At 41.2% G+C, this 16,867-nt stretch overlaps 1 protein-coding gene and 1 pseudogene across 1 annotated transcript; both read right to left on the bottom strand.

Moving 5' to 3' along the window:
• Positions 1-6,379: 6,379 nt before the first annotated feature.
• On the bottom strand, positions 6,380-7,331 carry LOC124968093 (olfactory receptor 7A17-like; annotated as a pseudogene).
• An 8,296-nt stretch (positions 7,332-15,627) lies between these two features.
• Positions 15,628-16,557, bottom strand: LOC124969351 (olfactory receptor 7A10-like). Its single transcript, XM_047532267.1, has one exon. It carries the CDS (start codon positions 16,555-16,557, stop codon positions 15,628-15,630), a length of 930 nt encoding a protein of 309 aa, XP_047388223.1.
• Between the last annotated feature and the right edge of the window lie 310 nt (positions 16,558-16,867).

Genomic DNA, 16,867 nt, shown 5'->3' with positions numbered 1-16,867 from the left:
TATATAAGCTCAAGTACCCTTTCTCTGAGCACTCCACCAGGCACATGCTCGCACACACTGAAACACACAAACACACACAAATAGGAACACACACACTCATAAATAGATACACACAACACTCTCGTGGTCTTATTTCTACCATGTTCTCGTGATCTTATTTCTACCAAGACCTCTCAGCCTCAATCACACTGACAAGGCTATAAGTGCCAACAACCCAAGCTGAGATCATCTTTTCCCTAAAGAATGTGGCCATGGTAACTAGAGATTCCGCTTGATGAACTTTCCATGAACAAATGAACAGAGCTCCACTTAAGCCTGGTCCATCTTCTCTGTACTTAAGAAAAAGTAGAAGAAGCTGTCCAGACAACAGAAGGAGAAAGAGAAACAGAGAAGGATAGGGGAAGTGAGAGAATAAGCAAGAGAAGGCCAACTAGGTGGACAGAAAATGAAGAGCTCAGGGTAGAGACAGAGAGAGAGCTGGCTGGAGCTGAGGGGAACAGGACCTAGCAGGCCCAGGTGCTGGCAGGACCTCAGGGGAACAGGACCTAGCAGGTCCAGGTGCTGGCTGGACCTCAGGGGAACAGGACCTAGCAGGCCCAGGTGCTGGCTGGACCTCAGGGGAACAGGACCTAGCAGGTCCAGGTGCTGGCTGGACCTCAGGGGAACAGGACCTAGCAGGTCCAGGTGCTGGCTGGACCTCAGGGGAACAGGACCTAGCAGGCCCAGGTGCTGGCTGGACCTCAGGGGAACAGGACCTAGCAGGCCCAGGTGCTGGCTGGGCCTCAGGGAAACAGGACCTAGCAGGCCCAGGTGCTGGCTGGGCCTCAGGGGAACAGGACCTAGCAGGCCCAGGTGCTGGCTGCTTCTCCAGGAAGGAAGTCTTCCTTGTTTCCAGCAGCTTTCCAAATACACTTACACTCCCTGGGTGTGGAGTAAACACCCATAATACAGCAAAAACAAATTTGGCCAAGACCAAAGTAGAGACCTTGCTTTATTTAAGCTACTTGTTAAATGTTTTCATTGGTGCATTGAAGTGATACATAACATTGCATTCTTTTTGACACAGTCACACAGCCACGGAAAGTAAATTGATCCACTTGGGTCTCCAGTACTTCTTCTTTCCCTCCTCTCCTCCCTCCCACTGTTCTCCTTCCTGATGTCAAGGTAGCTGACAGATCATACATGTCGAAAGAAAAAAATCGCCGAGGGTTAAAAATCAACAATTCACAACACAAGGTATCTAAAGTCTATGCTGCATGGCTGAGAATTTTAATATGAAATAGCAGATCTGCATTCCCTGTTTCTGCTCCTCTTCACCTGACTTATTGGCTTTTCCCTGGTTTGGTAGCACTTAAGTCAGGCTTATTTCTCACTGTTTTACAATTCACACAGAATATTTGTGCCTCTTTATTGATTATATAGGTGATAATTCAATATAAGTATGTGATATGAAATGAACAAATCAGGGCTATTACCACTTCTATCTCCTTAAACACTTACCTTACCTTTGATTCATTATTTAGTGTATGTGCAATCAATTCAAGGTTCTTCTTGTGTTTGGGTTTTTAAACGTTTTATAAGTTGTATTTTGTTGGACACGTGATAATTGTGTCGGTTTATGGGGTATATTGTGATGCTTTTATATAAAAATACATTGTGTAATGATCAAATCAGGTGACTAACAATTAAATGTAAAACTAAATTGTTGTAGGCTTGGAAGTAAAATATCAGGGAGTAGAATACAAAGTCATGATTGCACCTTATCTAAAGATAAATAAATGAATATACTTATGGAGGAGGAAGGTGATCTTTAGTGAAAGGCGAGGAGTGCCTTCCAACTGTTGGCCAAGATGACATGGCTTTTAGAAATTCACTTACATCCAACTGTGGAGAATGAAAGGCACCATGTGACACAGCAGAGACATGAAAATTGAGTTGGAAACATGTGAAACAGTTGACGTATCAGCACGAGAAGTGCAGAAGAGCTTTCACTAGTGTTTAGTTTGAAGTGAGGATGCACAGGTGAAGAAATGCCATGTTGTTGAGTCATATCTTTCAGAACGAGAAGCCCTGGCAGGAACCCAATAGCAAACACTGATATACAACATGAAAATCTAAACTTTCAGACATTCCCCACAAATACATCTCCACATATGTACTGTGCACACTTACAAAAAGTCCTAAGTCTGGATCTTTCTCACTCACCAATAGGAAAAATGCTGAAATATGCTCCATTATAATTTTTTTAAATGAGCTCCATCCAGTGCAGGTTCCTTGGTAGTTCATACTGGATTTATCCATTCCCCTTCATTGCAAAGGTCCTCACACTTACATTTTACTTTGATTTGAACCACCTCATGCCTCCCATTCCTCTTCTGATTGAACTTCTGTTACCATTAGTTCATCGTCAACCAATGACCCTGTGCTGCTGATTTCTTGGTCACTTCCCTTTTTAGTATTTTACACAGTCACTGAAAAACTAGCAAACAGACACCACCATCTCTGGGCTGTAGGCCAGGCTACTTGGGCTCTCTGGGAATCTTGGGTGTAAGCTCCTGGCTTCCATTCTTTTTAATCCTCTCCTGCAGTGTCTACCAGATTCTCAGGCTCACATGGGTGGCATCTCTGACCAGAGGGTCTTAATGGACATGTGTCAGTTCTTCCCTGGATGTAGATGGTGCAGAGTGAGGCTCTGACCCCAGAAAAGTGAACCGGAATGGGTCCAGGTTTGGTCCACAAGTCAGATGGAAAGCTCCTGAAGAACCAAGTATGTCCCAAGGACATGCACTCAGGGAGAGCAGGAGCAACTGTAGTCTACGATTTTCTGTATCTACTCATTAGGTGCATGTCCTTCTTTAACTCCAGCCTCTAAGCACCTGATTTCCCTACAGAACTCTGACCTAGACAGGAAACAGGAAGTTTGCATAGATTCCCCTGAGATCAGAGTGAAGTCAGGTGACTCCAACCCTTATTGCTACCACTCTCTCAGCTCCCCACCATCCAAAACCTCCTGCCTGCCACGATACCCTCCTTTGAGTCACATTTTCTTCATGTCTAATACAAAAAATGCTGCCTTGGCTAGGTACCTTGTGTCTTCAAACTCTGACTCACACTGGGGACACAGTCTCTGTGTCTCCACAACTTTTCAATTTCCCTCTTTAACAGAGGACAGAGCTGTATTTTTTAAAACGTGAAACCATAAGACTACACCTCCTGTATTCATAGCACTTTGCCAACAATCCCAGGAATTTCTTGCCCGTAACAAACAACACATTCTTAGAATGAGGGACCAAATGATGGCGCTTAACTTAGGATGTGAATGTGAGTTTGAAGAGATCAGTAGAGGTCTCTGCAGGCCCAAAACTGGATCTCCCTTCTCATTTCCTGTTCATTCAAATTTTCACATTTCATATCTCTTCTCTAGAGTTTCAAGAAGAAAGATAGAATTAAACACAATATTGGAAATACATGTAGATTCATGTGGGTGGAGGACTCCACTTTTAGGAAAAATATATTACAAATCCATAGGCACACATGCTGTATTCACATCCTGCACCATGCCTACTTTCTGTGCACTCAACAAAGTATTTCCACACATTTCATTTATTCCTTCACTCCTTACAACATTGATTGAAGTTCTGCTCTTTTCCCCACATTACCTTCAGAAAAAGAGCTCTATTAAGAGCTCTATTAAGAGCTCTATTAATATTAAGAGCTTTCTTAATATTAAAGTTTTAATCGAGTCATATGAAAGTCATATCTTTTTAGGGTGCCATGTGATGATTCCATACATGCATACATCAGGTAATGTCCGGATCAGGGTAAGCATATTTACCTCCTCAAGATTCATCAATTCTTCGTGGTGAAAATACTCAAGATTGGTAGAAAAAAGGATAGAAAAATGGCAGGGGGAGGGGAGGGGATAAGTGGGAGCACTGGGGTCAATATTGGAGAAAATTGTGCTCCATACTTGTATGATCATGTGAAAATGAACCACGATAGTATGAATATTATGCATAATTATAATGCACTAATTTCAAAAAGATATTTGCTTCCATCTTTTCTGAACTATGCAGACCCTCATGTGTTCTGTGGACACAAAGAGTAGGAGTCATGATCCTAATTAGGTACAGAACATCAGAACTCCCGTCTCCTACCTAACTACAACTTAGTGTCCTTGGGCCAACCTTCTTTCACTCCTATTCACTTACCCTTTCCAGCCTCTGGTAAACAACAGTCTACTTTTTGCTCGTGTGAGTTCGACTTCTGCAGATTCTACACCTGAGTGAGATCCTATTGTATTTTTCCTTCTGTGCCTGGCTTATTTCATTTCACACAATGACCTACAGTTCTATCCATAGCACAGCTCAAGGATGCCAATTTTATAGTAATTGCATAAGCAAGCACTTAAACCTTAATGAGCACCTTGTTGAATTGCACACAAATGGAATCATGCTGTGCATACTTTTCATTGTTGTGGGGTTCTTGTAATTAAACAAATTGAGCACTTTAAGTCTGTGTGGGTTACTGAATATCATTATAATCTAATAAATTAATTTTAAGGTAAAACAGGAAGTGCAGATCTCAGGGTACAATAGAAGGCACTTAAGGCTGGTCACCCTTAACAAATTGGATCTATTTTTTCTACTGGGAGTGAAGCAAGGGGTCACATACAGATAGAGGGAAAGTGGAATTAGATGAAGGTAGTTCATTCCTGTAAACTAGGAGGTTAACCTTGATGTAAACATGGAGTAAGCTGATCATAAATGATCTCCCGACAGAATAGCACTGCATTCACCCTCCACACCAAGGGTGATTCTTGAAAACAGAACACAGATGCTCACAGCTGAGTACAGACTCATGAGACCACTTCCACTTGATGATATAATACTATATTAAAACTTTTGACATTAGGATGACTTTGTACACAGAAATAGCTAATGATAAAATAATCGAAGAGGAAAAGAACTGCAAGAAATTGCAATAATCTGCTACGTTTGATTTTGACATTTGTTCCAATGCTTGATGATAGCATTCATAATTATTCTGTTGTTCAAGTTAATTTCACGTAACTGAATTAAAAGCTGACTCTAATGAGGTTCCAGTTGAGCAGGAGATGTGGAAGGACATGCACCTGTGAGTTGTAAAGCTGTTGACTCTGAATCACATGACTGGGCTGGAGTGCAGGCTCTCTTTGACTCACTGAAAGATCATAAACGTCGAATTGATTCCCAAGGGAAAAGGAAATATGGAATTATATTGTTCGTTCACATCCTCCATAGGGGATATGATAAAATTTAGAAGATGGAGAGACAGTTCATTGGGAGCAACAGGAAGTGTAAAGTTTACAGACAGCACTAGACATATCCAAGGAGCAACAGGGAGATAATTCAATGGTCCACCAACCACTCCTGAAACCCAATGCATAAACCCTCCAACACATGGACAAGAACATTCCCCACTTCAGTGAGTAGAAACAGAATATTTAAAGAAAATATTTTTCCATAGCAATAAAACTACCCAATTTAAAATTTTGATTGATCATATTTAAGGTCATCCATGATTGACTTTATGGAGTCAAACCTTTTATTCAAATTTGTCTTTCCAGTTAGACTCAACTTAGAAAAATGCACTTGACAATTTTTGCCAATGTCTATGTTACTCTATCTCCAATGAATTTAATAAGAGAACAGGATCTTATGAGAGAATAAAATGCAATCATTGGTTACAAAACAAACCATAGTGCTCAAGTCTACATTACCAGGAGGAACATTTATGGTCATGAGGTAGAAAATGATGGAAGTAGTAGCTCAGTAGTGGAGAACTTGCTTAGCCTGTACAAGGCCTTGTGTTCTATCCCCACCTTAAAAAAAGAAGAAAGAAAGAATGAGAAAGAGAGAAGGGGAGGCAGGTAAGGGAAAGAAAAGGTGAGAAAAAACATAGTAGCACATGTGAAAAACAAATTTCAGATTTTTCTATGTTGCGACTTTAATTGCCTCAGCTTCCGTGTGTAGTCTTTTCTTCAGGAACAGTAAACTCATGACAATTCCTTTAGTAAAACACAGAAAGATTCTTGTTATTCAGGAAGAAATTATTCTAAAGAAGTCCATGTTAGTCCATGATGGATAGAAGTTTCCTAATTCTTCTGACACGAGTGTGGGAATGAGTTTGGGAAAACAGGAAATGACAAAGGAAGACATTTCAGTAGAGACCACAAAGAACAGAAAGCCTGGACAAGCTGGGCACTTTCATTGAATGGGAGAGCTGATATCAAAAAAACAGAGACTATGGGACATAAGAGGATCAAGTTTTCATTCTACAATCTCATCAAAGAATTAGTTTCAGACCCAAAGATAGAGTCTCCAAAGCACAGCCAAGTCTACTGAGGTGGATCAACTGATTCTTTCCCAGGTGTGCTCCCAAGTAGTCTCCTAGGAGCACCCTTGATGTATTTATTCCTCAGACTGTAGATGAAGGGGTTCAGCATGGGGGTGACCACTGTGTACATCAAAGAGGCTGTTGCAGTTGAACGTGAGTTTTGGGTCACAGCAGAACTGAGGTAAATTCCCAGGACTGTGCAATAAAATAAGGAGACCACGGAGAGGTGAGAAGCACAGGTTGAGAAGGCTTTGTACCTGTCCTGAGTTGATGAGATTGCTTGGATGGAGGACACTATGTTGGAGTAGGAGTAAGGATGCAGGTGAGTGGGCCACCTCCTAGCAGCAGAGCTGTCATATATATCATGTCATTAAGAAAGCTATCAGAGCAGGGAAGGTGGACCACCTGATTTAGCTCACAAAAAAGTGGGGGAATTCAAAATCTGTGCAGAAGGACAGTCATAAAACCATGAAGCTATGCAACAAGGAATTCAGGATGCTCATGATACAGCATGCCAGACCTACAGTCTTCAGAGCCGGTGGTTCATGATGACTATGTAGTGCAGGGGGTGACAGACGGCCACATATCGGTCATAGGCCATCACAATCAACAGAAAACTGTCCAGTCCTGAAAAAAGCAATAAGAAGTACATCTGGGTAATGCAGCCTGCATATGTAATGGCCTTGCTCTGTGTTCGTATGTTCACCAGCATCTCTGGGATGGTGGTGGAGGTGGAGCAAATGTCCACAAAGGACAGGTTGGCGAGGAAGAAGTACATGGGCGTCTGCAGATGGGGGGTCTGAGACGGTGACCAGGATGATGAGCAGGTTCCCCAGCACAGTGACTAGGTACATGGAGAGGAAAAGCCCAAAGATAAGGGGCTGTATTTCTGCTTGCTCTGAAAAAGCCAGAAGAAGAAATTCTGAAAGTTGTGTATCATTTTCTGGTTCCATGTGTCTGATATGACTACCAAAAGAGAGAACAAGAACAGGACACAAGAAAGCATTACACACCTGTCACAACGCTACTTATTCTGACTGCGTGAGTGTATGTGCACATGCTGGACGTCAAACTCCTGTTAGGCAAGAGCTGTACCACTGAGTTATGCACCACCCTCAATCTTCTATAGTCAAGTAATTAACATCTGCTTTTGTGCATGAATCTTGTCCCCTTTATGGTATTAATTGTCTTATGTTTGATTAGAAATTTCTGTCTCATGTTCAGCATCTACTCAAATATCATGTGTTCAAAAAGTGTTTAATGTTTTTGTTAGTGCATTGTAGTTATACATAATATTAGTGCATTATAGTTATACATAACATTGTGGTTCACTGTGACCTAGTCATACATGCATGGAATACAATTTGTTCCAATGCAATTCCCAGCACTTCCTTCTGCCCCCCCTTCTCCCTCCTGGTTGTCTTAACTTCACTTGTCTTCCTTCTATTTATAGTTCTTAAAATTAGTGTTCTATAGATATACACAAAGCTGAAATTCACAGTGGTGTATTCATGTATGTGATAGCATAATTTGGTCAGCTTCATTCCACCATTCATCCCTTTTCCCATCCCCTGCCTCTCCCTCAATCCCCTTCCTGTGCTTCACTGATCTCTCTTCTATTTTCACAGGATTCTCCCCTCTTTCCCCCTTCCTTTGTTCTAGGTTCTGCCTATGAGAGAGAGCATTCAGCCCTTGATTTTCTGAGTCTGGATTATTTCATTTAGCATGACATTCTTCAGTTTCATCTACTTTCTATGAGAAATTCTTCGACTCACTTATAAATACAAATAGAAGGAGGCACTGTTGACACAAGGTGTGAAGAAAAACAAAATCCACACAGTATGTGAAGGAGAAGTAACTGTGTGTGAGTCATCTTCCCATCACTGTAACAAATACTCGGTAAAATTGACTTAGAGTGAGTTGTACTCTGGTCACAGTTTTGAAATGTCCAGTTGACCCCGTGGCTTGGGGCGTGTGGTGAGGCAGGAGTCCATGGAAGAAAACCTGTGCAGAGCAAGTCCACTCCTCCATGACCAGGAAGCAAAGGAGAGCAAGGAGGAGGCCACACCCCCATTGACCTGAGGACATTCCCCTAGGCGCACCTCTTAAAGCACCTCTCTGAGGACCAACTCTTCAATACCTGGGCATTTGGAGAACATTCAAGATCCAAACTACAGCAGGTGCATTAAGAAGATAGAAAGGAGAGAGTGGATGGGGACATTATTTTACTGCATGTTCAGGAAATATTAGCAGACAAGGTAACATTTGAACAGAGACCTCAAGGAAGACAACATGGGAACCAGGAGGTATCTGGAACTGGGTGAACCTGGATGAGGAACAGCCAAGGCAAAATCCCTGAGGAAGATGCTTGTTTCAGTTCCTCAAGACTACAAGGAACCCAGTGTGATGAGTGGAGTGAGCAAATGAATGAAGAGAAATCATGTCAGAGGGTGATGAATGAGCCTGGTATGGCATCCCACACCCACGGAGGCTGAGGCAGGAGGATTGCAAGTCTGAGGTCAGCATGGGCCACTTAGTGGTAGCTCCTTAAATGTAAAAGCAGAATGCCGGGGACATGCCTCAGTGGTAGAGTGCTTGCCAAACATGTGCAAGACCTGAGTTTATCCCCTGCACTGTAGTCAATCAGTCAAGAAGTTCTGGGCAACCTAAAGAAACTTACTTCAAACCATGAAAAATCATTACAGTGAGCACAGAGAGGAGAATTAAGCAGGCCCATGGGGTTCAATAGGAAAGAAATGATCTAATGAATTAGGTTATTCTTGAGAGTTACAAGGCAAGGGCTTAAAACCAAGTGATATTAAGCGGTTTCCAAACAACAGAATCAGAAGGACCGTTATTAATATCAGTTGATAATTAAATGAAACAGGATACAAAATGGCAGTGATTTAAGTGATTTCAACATGGATTAGAAATTAAATTTTCAGAGACCTAGACAACTGTGTTGTAAGCACTCTTATGCACACACACAGAGACACACACACACAGACACACACACACACAGTATATATACATAAACATATTATATGAAATTTGAAGATAATTTTTTTTTGTGGTGTTGTGATTGAACCCAAGTCTTTGTTCTTGCAAAGTGAGCACTTTACCAACTGAGCTATCGCAATTAAATAATAATGTCTTTCAAATAATATCTAAAGTGAACGTGGCTTGTGAAAGAGATCTATCAAGAAAAGACTAAAATCATAATGAAGAATAACAGACTTGTAAAAACTAGTTGGAAATATGCATAAAAGGCTATTCATTTCTTCATATAATGCAGATGCACATTGTACATTTAAAAAGCAATGAGGTAAACACAATAAAACCACAGACTTGATCACACAAAATACAAATAATTTTATAATTTCTCCCAACACGTCTACACATACATACAGAAACTAAATAGCAAAGGTGATGAAAACTCCAATTCTTATATTTGAAAGTTTACAACAAAAAATGGGAACTGGAATACGCCAACCCCACTATACAAACTCAAATATTTTGCACAATTCACGATAAAAGCATATTCACACTCAGTAGTAAGGATATAAGCTTGGTGATATGCCTTTTTCATTTTTCTGACTACCTTGCATGAGGGAAGATAATTGCAAGACATATGCCTCATGAGACACTATTGCAATGTAGGATTTGTCAGCACTGCATTGATCTGGTCTTTTCGTAGGGATATGCAAACATATTTAATTGCACCCCATCTTAAAAAAGAAATATCCACAGTGAATACTCCACACAATATAAAAAAAATTTTTTTGGACATACATTCTACGTTTACTGGAACCAAATTATGCCTACCATTACCTCCTTTAATTAGGGTTTCTCACTATCATTTAAATGTCAATAATCACCCCTGCATTGTTAAGTTCAGCTGTTATTAACATTTTAGCACTGTAAATAAGCACCCTAAAAATAAAGGAAGCCTCCCCTGCTTTCTCGGCACCCTGGGCCAGGCTGAATTGCTCTCAGGGAAACTTCCTCAGACTTTATTATCTCTGGAACTTCCTGCAACACTGATCAAGCTTTTGGACTCCCCTGGGTGGCATCTGTGGAAGGAAGGGCTCTGTGTGGGAACACAGAATCTCCCCTGGATGGTTGATGATGGAGACTGAAGCTCTGTTCCTAACAGGACAGCAGCAAGGAGTGAAGTATCAGTCCCTAAGCCAGAATTAGGTCTTCAAACTATCAGGTGGGGGAGCCTTGTCCAGCTGAAGGTCGCACCTGCTGAAGTACAGTGGTGGGGAGATATTCAGAGCCCCCGGTAGATTCTCCCTTAGGTATACGCCCGCATGTCCCCCTCCTATTATTCAACTCCTGAGCACATCATGTCCCTGTGGGCCTCTGCTCTACACAGCAAGAAAAAATTCTTTTACAGATTCTCTGTTCTCAAGAGACCGGGTGAAACCAGTGTTCATTACTCCTTCTCTAGAACACTTGGTTTCCAGATATCTGACCTTCTCCCAATCCAGAGTTCAGGATTTCTCCAAATTATGAAACTAAAGAATCTTTCTTCACTGTTTCTTAAATCAACAAAGCACTGAGTCACTTGAAGGACACAGTCCCTGATATCCTCAGAAAATTGTAATTTCCCTCTTCAACAATGGAAGAACTGTGCTGTTTTGAATGACACTGTGGGTATGACCTTCCTTTGCTTCATGGTGCTTTTCACAAAACAATTAAAAGTTTAATGCTTGTAAGACTAAGAAAAGTTCAGAGGGTTCCATTTTGTTCTTCACTTACAAAATGTTTGCAAATTATAAGATGTATATTCAGATCTTTTTATGCACATTGCTCCAAACTATTGACATATAAGTTGTTACTCATTAGATAGAAAGTGTCCCCTAAGAGTTCACATGAGAAACAATGTAAGAAGTTTTAGAGGTGAAATCAATGGGGTTATGAGAGCCTTAAAACAATCAGTGAATGTATTCTCTTGTAAGAATTAACTGGGAGGTGACTGTAGGTATGTTGGCCGTGGCTGGAGCAGGTGAGTCCTTGGGAGTGTGCCTTTGGGATATGTATTTTGTCTTTGTCGAGTGCAGTGCTCTCTCTCTCTCTCTCTCTCTCTCTCTCTCTCTCTCTCTCTCTCTCTCTCTCTCCTGCTTCCTCATCATCCTGCCCTCCAGATCATCATGCCTGAGCCACTGTCTTCCACCACACTCTCCTGCCATGATGTCCTGCCTCACCTAGGGACCCAGACAATGGGTTTGACAACCTATAGACTGAGATCTCTGAAAACATGAGCCCCAAAATAAACCTTTGCTCTCAAATTTCTCTTTTTATGTCTTTTGGTCACAGTGGTGAAAACAGTGACTGAAACCTAAGGACTCTCTTATACAACATTTATAAAAGTCCATTCATCTGTCAGTACTATTAGGAACCTGATTCTAATTTGGCAGAAATGGAACCTAAGGTTTAACTCATCTGCCCAGACTTATAACCTGAATAATGCATGGGTTTTGAGTGGAATCCCATTAAGATTTTATAGTTCTTATGCCATAGTCCTCTGGTCCTCAACCAGAGATGATTTTTCCTCCAAAACACATTTGGAAGTGTCTGTAGAAACTTAGATTGACACCTCTAGGAATGTGTAACAGTTACCATGTGGGTAAGGCTAGGGATGCTGCTCAACACCTGGCAATGCACCAACAGGTCCCACTGGGGGTGCAGAGTGGGGAGTCCCAGCTGGTGGCCAGGATGCTGAGCAGGTCCCAGTGCATGTTGCCAGGTACCTGGGCAGAGAGGGCCCAACACAGGGGATTTGCTGGTCTGGATCCTCTGAAAGTCCCAGAAAGAGCAATTTCTCATTCCTACTTGGCTTCCCATTTCCATGAGGCTGCTAGGCTTTCCCAGAAGGAGGAAGAAACACATAATTCAATCCTAGCATGCTTTCCCCAATATAGTATAATTTTCATCCTTCATCCAACCCACGGAGTTCATGAACTGATTCACTTTGGGTGATCATTACTTTACTGCATGTTGTGATTACCATCATTATTGAGAAAACTTGTCTCTAGGTCAGTGGTTCTCAAACATGTTTCCCTGGTACAGCAACATTAGCATCACCTGGGAACTTAATAGAAACACATATTTTTCAAACCTACGTGGACCTATTGAATCAAGCACTCTAAGAATGGTGCCAGCAATCTGTGCTTTCAAAAGCCCTCCAGGATTCTGATACATGCATAGGTTTGAGGATCACCATGTAGTGCTTGCGTGCACCCCAAAGCAACCATTCCTTCTGCCCAGTCTGATGGTTGCTCCTCACTTCCTACTCAGTGACTGTAAGAATGAGAAATAACCGTCTCTAGGCAGATGTTTCAAGGGCCTGAATAAAGCCAGATCTCCTGAGGAACATGACAGAACTTATGGTCGTTTTGCACTGGATGATCTCTAAATTTGGCATCTGCCAATGTTGTACTTCCACAGTTAGCACAGTTAGCAGTAGATAATGCCCCTTGCAACTTATGCCCAGAGAGGAACAACTGGATGTTATCAAGCATCACAAGTCTGGCAAACACAGAGACCTGAAGCTTAAGTGGTAGTGTGTGTGTGTGTGTGTGTGTGTGTGTGTGTGTGTGTGCATGTGTGTCCATGACTTGCTCTGAAGAATTTCTATGGCCAGTCAGAATGTCACCAAATTGACATCAGGATGTGACTTGGTAAATTTTAGGAGTGAAGATGATGTGCCAATGGTATGCATTGCAGTCAAAACATTTTAAAGATTATAAAATAGATAGGTACACACATAGAGATAGATATAGATATAAATAAATATATAGATATATGGAAAACTTGTAGAGTAGAAGAGGAATGAGGGGGGAAGAGGAAGTTTTGGGGACTGAAGTGAAGCAACGAATATTCTGTGCTTGTATGATTATGTCATAATGGACCCCAGTATTAATCTTAAATATAATGTACCAATAAAAACATAAAATATAACTCTAGAATGTTTAAAATTAAAAAAAATAGTGGAAATGCTCTGTAAACATAAGGAAAGAAAAATATCCAATGCTCTAAAGTAACTCAACTATGACTAAGATTTAGTCTTGATAGAGATGCAAAGGAGAGAATTTCAGTTTCCATCTGAACTGAGGCCTGGAGAGTGAGTGGGTAGTCCTGGTGGGAGGACTAGGAGAGCTTCCCTTACTCTGCAGCCTACCTACCAGTTCCCACATGCACTACATTGCCCTTCACTCCCTGAAGCACACAAGACAATGATGGCAGAGCATTAGGTGTCAAATACTCTTAGTCCCAATGCTGTTTATTTCCTTATCCAACAGCTTTACACTATGTAAAAAAGGGTCTCCATCACAGAATCCTGTACACTCACTGGTCCACATTGTCCAGAATAACAAAGACACAGTGTACAAGAATGATAACAATTATTTTTGATTTTTATGGTTTTATTGTAAGAACATATATTAAGGTGATCTTTAAGCCTGAGACACCTTGTAGCATAAGATTGTGGAAAATATTTGGGGGCAGTAGGAAAGAAATATGAGCTCAAGGAGAAAAAGGAAAAATGTCCGCATTTCTGGTCCTAGAGAAATACTTATTCCTGTATTGTTAACTTATTTCATTTACAACTATTAATTAAATTTTTGCATGGGGATAATTGCAGATGAGCATACATATGCCTGAAATGACACAGAGTTACCCAGGCACCCTTTCCTCATTTTCCCAAATTGTAGCATCTCACAAAACTGGAGTGCCTCATCACACCTGTGATATTAACACTGATAACATCAAAAGGCAGAAAGGATTCCATTAAGCAGGTCGCTACTATCACCCTATAATAGGCAGGTCCACTCCTCCTCTCCTGGTGCCTGAAACCTAAGGACCATGATCTATTTATCATTTATACACTGTTATCACTTTAATATGTTATCTAGAGTACAAAAGTATTCACCCAGAAAAAATGGTGAGTAGACACCTCTGGGGGGCCTGTCCAGCCCAAGACTTGGATAGGTGTCATGGACACTGAGCTGCCATAGAAGTAGGACCCTACATATGAGAGCAAAGTTGAAGCTGGGCAGGAGCAGAATGTCCTGTGGTTCTATGGCACAGTGGGGTGAATGTAGCTAATAATAATGCATTAGTATTTCTCAGAATTCTTAGAAGAGAGGATTTGGAATGTCTTCACCATAAATAAATGATTGGCATTTCAGGTAATGAATATACCAACTATCCTGAGTGGATCCTTGCCTCATGTATACATGGATCAAAATACGTTGCACTATAGATATACATAAAGGAGAAATTCACTGAAGTATATCCATAGCATAGTTTGCTCAATTTCATATTACGCTAATTTTTAAACATCTACAAATAAATAGAAGGAAAACCAGTAGAAATTTCTTCCAGGGGAAAAGGGGAGGGAGGATGAGAGAGAAAGGGGAAATACTAGAGACCAAAATGGAGCAAATTATATTCCATACCTGTATGATTATGCTAAAACTATCCCCAATTTTATGTATGACTAAAATACACTAAAAAGAATAATGCATAAATATGCAACTCATAAATATATAAAATATAATGTCAGTCAATAATTAAATGAATTAACATTGTAAATCACAGTGACCACTTTTTGGGTTTAGATTTTTTTTAATGGGTTGCTGAGGATGGAGCTTAGTCCTCACACTTGCAAGGCAAGTGCTCTACCACTGAGCTAACATCCCAGCCTGTGACCAGTTCTTAAAAGCACTAGTACGCTAAATTCTACATTATCAAGCAGAGGAGTCAAGATCATGATATTCAAAGAGAAAAAGTGACATCACATTTACCTTGACTAGGAATTTCATTAATTGCCTCAGTCATCAAATCTATTTTTCTTTTTTTGGGCATGTTAAAACTCATGGCTATTTTTACAGTAATATGAAAGAAATATTACTCAATAAAATATGCCATGGATGAATTAATTATTCTTTAAAAATCCTCGATGGTCTGTGACATAATGGTAATTTCCAAATATTTCCATACATTATTTGAAATAATTGTGGAGAATCACACAGTCACAGAGCTAAAATCTAGTGGATATCAGAGCACAAAGCTTAATAAAGAAGTTTGGAGGTACCGACCAGTGGGGATCAAGGAATGAAAACTCCAGAAAGAAAACAGGAGGAGAAAGTTGCACATCTACCATATTATCAAAGATCCGCAACTGTGGCCCTGGGGCTCTGCTTCCTGGTCATGTGCTTCTAGAGAGAATGGATCATTTTATATTTTCCCTCTGAAGAGATTTTTCAGGGCTCTCCTTACATCTTTATTCCTCAGACTGTACAAGAAGGGGTTCAGCATGGGCGTGACCACAGTGCACATCACTGAGGCTGTTGAACTGGAGTGTGAGCTGTGGATTGCCACAGAACTGAGGTACACACCAAAGCCTGTGCTATAAAATAAGGAGACCACGGAGATGTGGGACACACAGGTGGAGAAGGCTTTGTACTTGCCCCGAGCTGATGAGATTGCAAGGATGGAGGACACTATCTTGAAGTAGGAGTAAAGGATGCCAGTAAAGGAACAAACAGCCACAAGCACAAGTGCAAAATATGCTACCAGGTCATTAAGGAAGATGTCAGAACAGGCAAGTTGGACCACCTGGTTGAGTTCACAGAAAAAGTGGGGGATTTCTAAATGTGTGCAGAAGGACAGTCGCAACACCATTAAGCTTTGTAGTAGGGCATGCAGGACACTCAGAATCCAGCACACCAGAACAAGCAAACCACAGAGCTGAGGATTCACGATGACAGTGTAGCGCAGTGGGTGACAGATGGCCACAAACCTGTCGTAGGCCATCACAGCTAGGAGAAAGCCGTCCAACTCTACAAAAACCCAGAAAAAGCACATCTGGGTGATGCAGCCTGCGTAGGTAATGGCCTTGCTCTGTGTCTGGATGTTCACCAGCATCTTTGGGATAATGGTGGACACCAAACAGATGTCCACAAAGGACAGGTTGGAGAGGAAGAAATACATGGGCGTGTGCAGTTGGGAGTCTGAGATGGTGGCCAGGATGATGAGCAGGTTCCCCAGTACAGTGACCAGGTAGATGGAGAGGAAAAGTCCAAAGATGAGGGGCTGCAGTTCTGGGTCCTCTGAAAATCCAAGAAGGAGGAATTGTGAAATTCTTGTACTGTTTCCTGGTTCCATGAGGTAGATGTTACTACTGAAAACAGAAAAATGATATTACGCTTTTTGCACACATTGATGCTACCAATATGGTTGAAATGTCACAATTTCTATTTTCCAGTAAATAAATTAACATCTGTGGTATCATGGGTCTGGTCATCTTAGGGCATCCCTAGTGCCAATATTGATGAGAAATCCCTGTCTCACTCTAAGTCTTTCCTCAAGTGTTCATGCATTGTACAGAATTAATGAGAAAATACTTCTTACCATTGAGTAGTACTTGTGGGTTGCTGACCTCATTCCAGGTACCATCCAGACCTTAACATCCACA

Source organism: Sciurus carolinensis, chromosome 17, assembly GCF_902686445.1.
Source record: "Sciurus carolinensis chromosome 17, mSciCar1.2, whole genome shotgun sequence".
Taxonomy (NCBI): domain Eukaryota; kingdom Metazoa; phylum Chordata; class Mammalia; order Rodentia; family Sciuridae; genus Sciurus; species Sciurus carolinensis.
Note: the sequence above shows the minus strand (reverse complement) of the source record. Positions and strands in the feature narration are given on the sequence as shown.

Coding starts and splice junctions, on each gene's coding strand:
- LOC124969351 (XM_047532267.1), bottom strand. CDS start 16,557: ATGGAACCAGGAAACAGTACAAGAATTTCACAATTCCTCCTTCTTGGA.